Below are 7,123 nucleotides of genomic sequence, written 5' to 3'. Positions count from 1 at the left end.
GCCTCTTGCTCTAAATTATTGCATCAAAATGTCAGTGCTGTGGCAGTCTTGAGTCTGCTGTTCAGGTGTGTCTCTGTAAGCTGCAAACCTACGATGACGCAGCAGCAGCAGCAGAACTGGAAGAAGAAGCAGATTGGGGTGTAAAAAGGGGTCGGATTTTCAGACGATGTTCTTTTTTCTTTCTCTCCTCTCACGCGCCTCTGTCTCCTTGCAGGAGAAGACCAGCGGCCAGGCCGAAGGACTGCCGCCATGGCCAAACTTGCAGTTCTTTGCTGGGGTGTAAAAAGGGGTCGGATTTTCAGACGATGTTCTTTTTTCTTTCTCTCCTCTCACGCGCCTCTGTCTCCTTGCAGGAGAAGACCAGCGGCCAGGCCGAAGGACTGCCGCCATGGCCAAACTTCCCTTCGGGGACTTATATGATTTCTCTTCCGAAGAAGTCCAGCAGCTGCTTCACAATAAATTTGTCGTGATTTTAGGTGATTCCAGTGAGTATTTTGCTAAACTCTCTTTAGCTGCCCGTGTGATGTGGTTGTCAGAATGCCAGACTAGGATGTCGGAGACCCAGGTTCCACGTGAATACTTGAGTCTGCCTTCTACTGAATCGTCAGTACTGTCCACCCAGACTGGCAGCAGCTCTCCAGGGTCTCAGGCAGAGAGGTCTTTCCCATCACCTCCTGCCTGGTCCTTTTGAACTGGAGGTGCCGGGGATTGAACCTGGGACCTTCTGCCTGCCAAGCAGATGCTCTACCACTGAGCCACAGCCCCTCTTTACAGCTCTCCAGGGTCTCAGGCAGAGAGGTCTTTCCCATCACCTCCTGCCTGGTCCTTTTGAACTGGAGGTGCCGGGGATTGAACCTGGGACCTTCTGCCTGCCAAGCAGATGCTCTACCACTGAGCCACAGCCCCTCTTTACAGCTCTCCAGGGTCTCAGGCAGAGAGGTCTTTCCCATCACCTCCTGCCTGGTCCTTTTGAACTGGAGGTGCCGGGGATTGAACCTGGGACCTTCTGCCTGCCAAGCAGATGCTCTACCACTGAGCCACAGCCCCTCTTTACAGCTCTCCAGGGTCTCAGGCAGAGAGGTCTTTCCCATCACCTCCTGCCTGGTCCTTTTGAACTGGAGGTGCCGGGGATTGAACCTGGGACCTTCTGCCTGCCAAGCAGATGCTCTACCACCGAGCCACTGTTGAACTGCACACTCTCTGCCTAATCTACCTTGACAGTGTTGTTGGGAGGATAAAATGGAGGAGAGGGAGAATCGTGTAAGCCTCTCTGTGTCCCCGTTACAGTGTTAACGGGGGCCTAAATGAAATAAAATGAAATATTTGAGGCAGCTGGATAGGAAATGGATCTGTGCCTCTCCTCTTTGCAATAGATGCTTAGCTGAAAAGCCCAGGCGGGGTTATGTATGTGAGGGTTAGGAGTAGCTGCCTTTGGCGTCCTGGCTTCGTTTTTCCCCTGGAAGTGTGACTCTACGTCGCTTCCCGAGCGTCAGCATCCCTTTTGTGGGCTTTTTCTTGCAACAGACCACTGATCTTCCGGGACCACATGAGCTGCCCATTGGAAACGCATTTTATTAGCACGTGGGTCAGCGATATTTCTTTGATTCTTGCAGTCACACTTGTTCCTCGCCTTCCAGCCTCTGTTTGTTTGGGAGCCTGAGACGGACGTCATCTATATATCTAATTCCGAAGATGCCCCCTGTGTGCGGATACCTAAATCCGCACATCGGGGGCACCTGGGGGGAGGGAGATTTTTGTGCACACACGGTACGGTCCCCAGGTGTGCACAAAAATCTTAAAACCTGAAAAAAATATCGGGGGGATACTTAAACCCCCCCAAAAGTAACAGAGCGTCCCCTGTGCCTGCGCAGGGAACGCTCTGCAAACTCCCTCGCCACTGCCGCTTGGCCTCTGCCTCCTGTGTGGAGGTCCCTCCCCCCCGCGAGTATCGCGGGTCCCGCCCCCTTGTTGGGGTATAATGCCGTTGATTTCATCCTCCAAGGCAGACACTTTTCTCCAGGGGAGCTGGTATCCATAGTGTGGAGGTCAGTTGTCATGCCAGGAGATCTTCAGGCTGCACCTGGAGGTTGGCGACCCCAATTGGGGTCTTCTCTAGGATCTGGAAGACTCGGGTTCGGGTTCGACTCTCCATTCTGCCTTGAAAGCTTGCTGGGTGACTTTGGGCCAGTCACACGCTCTTAGCCTGACCTACCCCATGAGCAATCCACCCTCTAAGCTGTGGAGTCTTGTGAGCGAAAATTCTACTTTGGGAGCTACCGGCATTCAAGTTGTGAGCGAGCCATTTGGCTGCTGCCTAAATTGGTTTGCTCCGGAGCCCTCCTTCCTGAGCTGAGACAAAAATGTGTGAGCTGGAGGCTTAAAAAACTGTGAGCTCGCTCACACTAAGCTTAGAGGGAACACTGCTCACGAGGTTATTGCAAATCCAAAATGGAAGAAGAAGACGTTTTTCTACCCTGCTGGACTCTACCTGAAGGCGTCTCCCTTCCTATCCCCACAACAGGCCCTTGTGAGGTAGCTGGGCCTGAGAGAGCTCTGAGAGAACTGTGACTGGCCCAAGGCCACCCGGCAGGTTTCATGCAGAGGAGGAGTGGGGAATCAAACCCAGTTCTTCAGATTAGAGTCCGCCGCTCTGAACCACTACACCGTGATAGAAGCGAGGAGAACAACGTAAGCTGCTTTGTGTATAAATGAAGTTAGAGCAAACGGACCACGTGTTTCTGAGAACCTGGTATGCTCCCTGCTAAGGAAAACCCTGTGTGTTTTGAGGCTGCCTCTTGGTCCTTGTTTGCGTGTGAGTGCATTAAGAACAAAAGAGCATGAGGGAATCCATGTTGGATCAGGCCTGTGGCCCATCCAGTCCAACACTCTGTGTCACAGAGTGGCCAAAACCAAGGGGGCCGTCAGGAGGTCCACCAGCGGGGCCAGAACCAGAAGCCCTCCCACTGTGGCCCCCCCAAGCACCAAGAATACAGAGCATCACTGCCCCAGACAGAGTATTCCCTCTATATTGCTGTGGCTTTTCCGGGTTGTGTGGCCGTGGTCTTGGCGTTGTAGGACCTGATGTTTCGCCAGTAGCTGTGACTGGCATCAAGACACAGAGAGTACTCCTTCTTTCTGTGTTATACCTCTAAGTGTGCCAGCCACAGCTGCTGGGGAAACGTCAGGTCCTACAATGCCAAGGCCACGGCCACACAACCCGGAAAATCCACAGTAACTAAGGAACTCTGGCTGTGCAAGCTTTCGACAACATATTGTTCCCTCTATGCCTTTCAGTGAATAGCCACCGATGGACCCCCTGCTCCGGTACCAAATCTTCTTCTTTTTTTTTCCCCTTTGCAGTTCAGCGAACGATTTACAAGGACCTGGTGTGCTTTCTCCAGAGCGGAAGACTGCTCACCCGTTCCGAGCTGAAAGTGAAAGTACGCTCTCGTTTGGATCCTCCTTAGCAACCCGTGTTTTCTTGTAACCCTCTTAGGCATAAGCCCTGCTTTGGGAAGCCGCTCTCGCACTGTTGGCCGCAGCACGAGTTTCGTCGCCAGCTGTCTGGACTGCGGTTTGTTTGCTTTTCTCGATAGAGGAGCCGGGCGACGATTTTCCTAAGGACAACCCTCAAAAATCCTAGGCCAATAGTTCTCGTGTCGCTGGTCTTGTCGCGGTTTGGTCCTTCCTGCAAGGAAGACCCAGTCGGTGGATCATGGAACCATAGAGTGGGAAGGAACCTCCGAGGTCATCTAGCCCAACCCCCTGCACAAGGCAGGAAATTCACACATACCTCCCCACACACACACACACGCACACCCCGAGTGGAGTTTGCTCATGCTTGTCAGTGGTACCTGGAAATCTCCCAGAATTGCAACCGCTCTGCAGATGACAGAGATCAGTTCCCCTGGAGAAAATGGCTGCTTTGGGGTATGGACCCTAAGGCCCTTCCCTCTCCAAGCTCCAGCCTCCACAGGCTCCCCCCCCCACAAAAAAAAATCTCCAGGTACTCCCCAACCCAGAATTGGCACCTCAACCACCGACAGCGGAGCCTGGAAGTGCTGTGTGCTTTTCACTGCACGGAGTTGTGTGGCTCGCTTTCATGGGTCATCTATTGTTAAGTTGTCGAAGGCTTTCACAAGGCTGGGAGTTCATTAGCTGTGGTGGATTTCCCGGGCTGTACAGCCATGGTCTTGGCCTTCTAGGGCCTGACTTTTGACAGCAGCGGTGACTGGCATCCTCAGAGGTATAACACGGAAAGATGGAGTACTCTCTATCAATGTTCCCTCTAAGCTGTGGCATCTTGTGAGCAAAAATTCTACTTTGTGAGCTACTGGCATTAAAGTTGTGAGCGAGCAATTTAGCTGCTGCATAAATCAGTTTGCTCTGGAGCCATCCTTCCTGAGCTGAGACAGAAATCTGTGAGCCGGAGGCTAAAAATCTGTGAGCTAGCTCACACCATCTCAGCTTAGAGGGAACTGTGCTCTCTATGTTAAGGTGAGAAGAAAAACGGTAGGCAGGTAATTTATATCTACTCAGGAAGGTGGGGTAGGGCTGAGTCATTATCTAGTCGGAGTTCCCCAGGCTGTGAAACATGCTAACGGAGGAGCTTTCCTGAGGAGGTTCTTTTGCATGTGGATTGGCTGTTGAACTTCTAATCTTATCTGTAGTGCTGTTGTAAGATGTAGAGCCTTTTGTGTTTTTCAGGACAGGAAACCATGCCCTATTTATTTTTAAACTCTCTTCTTCTAGTGTCCAGGCTTCTAGTGTCCTGGCCCCACTGATGGACCTCCTGATGGCCCCTGGGTTTTGGCCACTGTGTGACACAGAGTGTTGGACTAGACGGGCAATTGGCCTGATCAAACATTGGCTTCTCTTATGTTCTTTTCCTGTAGAACTTGTGTTTTATGTTTATGAATTTCAATGGCTTCCCTGTGTAATCTGACACGGTAATTGGATGTGTTGTCCAGCATTTCAGTGTCTTGGAACAAGATACTTTGTCCTGTTTGAGTTAGGCTATGTTCAGCCACTGCGGGTTTTTCAGGTTGGCCCAGTCTGCAGTGTCTTTCGTGTTCTTTTATTCTTGTCTGAATGCTGCGCTGTGTGATCACGATGTACACCTGTCCACAACTGCAAGGCACTACAAGATAATGACTCCGCCCTACCCCACCTTCCTGAGTAGATATAAATTACCTGCCTGCCATTTTCCTTCTCACCTTGACACAGAGAGTACTCCCATCTTTCTGTGTCATACCTCTGAGGATGCCAGTCACAGCTGCTGGCGAGACGTCAGGCCCTACAAGGCTTGAACTATGGCTTGCCCAAGGTCATCCAGCCGGTGCAAGTGGAGGAATGGGGAATCAAACCCGGTTCCCCCAGATTAGAGTCGGCACACTTAACCACGACACCAAACTGGCTCTCAGAGCGGATCCGGTACTCAACTGTAAAAAGCCTACACAGGGAGACCTTTAAGACTAACAAACCTCATAGTAGTGTAAGCTTTCGAGAAACACAGCTCTCTTTATCAGGTGCATGGAGGGGATGAAGAAATTGGCCAGAGATATATAGGTAGTAAGGGGGGGGGGAGGATGCAGAAGCTGAATACATGCTCTGCTTCCGTTCTTTCTGGTTGGTCCCAGACTCCCGCAACCCCAATGCGTTGTTTATTGAACGTCCCATGTTGTTGATTGTACAGACTCACTCTGTGGAATCCGCCTTGAATCCCTGTGGGAAAGGCGGACTTAGAAATACCATAAATAGAAAGAAATAGGCTTCTATCAAGCCCTTGTGTGACCGATACTCTTGTTAGAAGTGACCTCGGAGGGGCCTTGCGTTAATGGTGATCTCCGCTTGCAGGGTGGAGAGACCTTCAAGGGGGACCACCGAGTGGAATTTGAAGGCCTACACAGGGAGACCAATTACCGGGAGGTGCGCCAGTACCGAACGGACCACCACCTCGTGCGTTTCTACTTCATCACCCGCATTTGCTCGGACTACATGGAAAGTATCCTGGAAGACTTTAAGGCCGACCCGGCACCAGATGTCGTTATCCTGAATTCCTGTCTCTGGGACCTCAATAGGTAATTTCGGTCATGGCGGCCCCTCTGTCTACCCAGAAGTCTCAGTGAGTTCTGGGAGGTTTCCTGGGCTGTCCCAACTGAATCTGGACGTCCAGGCTTCTAACAGCTGAGGTGCCGCGAGAAGAGTCCAGAGCGTATTCTGAACGTCACGTAGATGATAGGTTCATCGGTGGCTACTAGCCATAGTGACTTACTGTGGTTTACCACCACGATAAGAGGCGGTAAGCCACTGAATCCCAGAGCCAGGAGGCAACGTCAGGGGAAGGCCTCGGCCCCCGAGCCCTGTTATTGGCCTTCCAGAATAACTGGTTGGCCACTGTGTGAGGCAGGATGTGAGACTAGATGGCGCGCTGGTCTGATCTAGCAGATGTTCTAGAAGCATCTATCTGGCCACTGCTGGAATTGGAACCGTGAACCTTTGACTTGATGTGGCTGTGGTCTGTCTCCTGCTCTTTAGAACAGGGGCTTTGTTACGCAATCTCACCTGAGGCCTGCCATCTCTGCTGTGTTTCTGTACCAGTTCTTGTATAACTATCTGATGCAGAAATTCAGAAGATGACAGTCACATGGAAGCATTTGGTAAGTCCTTTCCCCCATTCTACAACCCCCATCTTGGTATGGACAAACTGGAAAACTTGGTATGGACAAAATCTTTCTACAGCTGAGCTTTACAAATCCCAGGCACCAGGTTACCACGGCACCAAGAAACTTCAGTGTGGCATCTAGTATTGTATTTATTTATTTATTTATTCTGATTTATATCCCGCCTTGCCAAGGCAAACTGGCTCATTTTTTAAGGCCCCGGTCACACGGAGCATTAGCCACGCTAGAGGGACGGAAGATGGCGGATTTTCCGGGCGTGATCTCACCGCCACATCTGGGAAGCATAGAGCTCCCGAGGCTTCCCGCCGAAGATGTGCAGTAAAAAACTAGTACCCCAGAGGTACTAGTTTCCGGAAACCGCGGGGCAAGGGCAGGCGTCTGATCGCGTTTCCGGTGGCATCCGGCGCCCACCCATGCCCCATTGCGAAAAGGTTTCCCCC

At 51.5% G+C, this 7,123-nt stretch overlaps 1 protein-coding gene across 1 annotated transcript in view; it reads left to right on the top strand.

Moving 5' to 3' along the window:
- Positions 1-353: 353 nt before the first annotated feature.
- Positions 354-7,123, top strand: part of LOC107125862 (PC-esterase domain-containing protein 1B-like) — a gene marked incomplete at its 5' end in the record, with an annotated part of 12,750 nt that continues 5,980 nt past the window's right edge. Inside the window, 3 exons of the mRNA XM_015429324.1 lie at positions 354-485; positions 3,361-3,440; positions 5,857-6,080. Of these exons, the coding sequence (XP_015284810.1) occupies positions 354-485; positions 3,361-3,440; positions 5,857-6,080 (436 nt within the window). The remainder of the gene's footprint in view (positions 486-3,360; positions 3,441-5,856; positions 6,081-7,123) is intronic.

Source organism: Gekko japonicus, unplaced genomic scaffold (assembly GCF_001447785.1).
Source record: "Gekko japonicus isolate JY-2015 unplaced genomic scaffold, Gekko_japonicus_V1.1 scaffold5363, whole genome shotgun sequence".
NCBI lineage: Eukaryota > Metazoa > Chordata > Lepidosauria > Squamata > Gekkonidae > Gekko > Gekko japonicus.
This window is presented reverse-complemented; position numbering and strand designations above follow the sequence as displayed.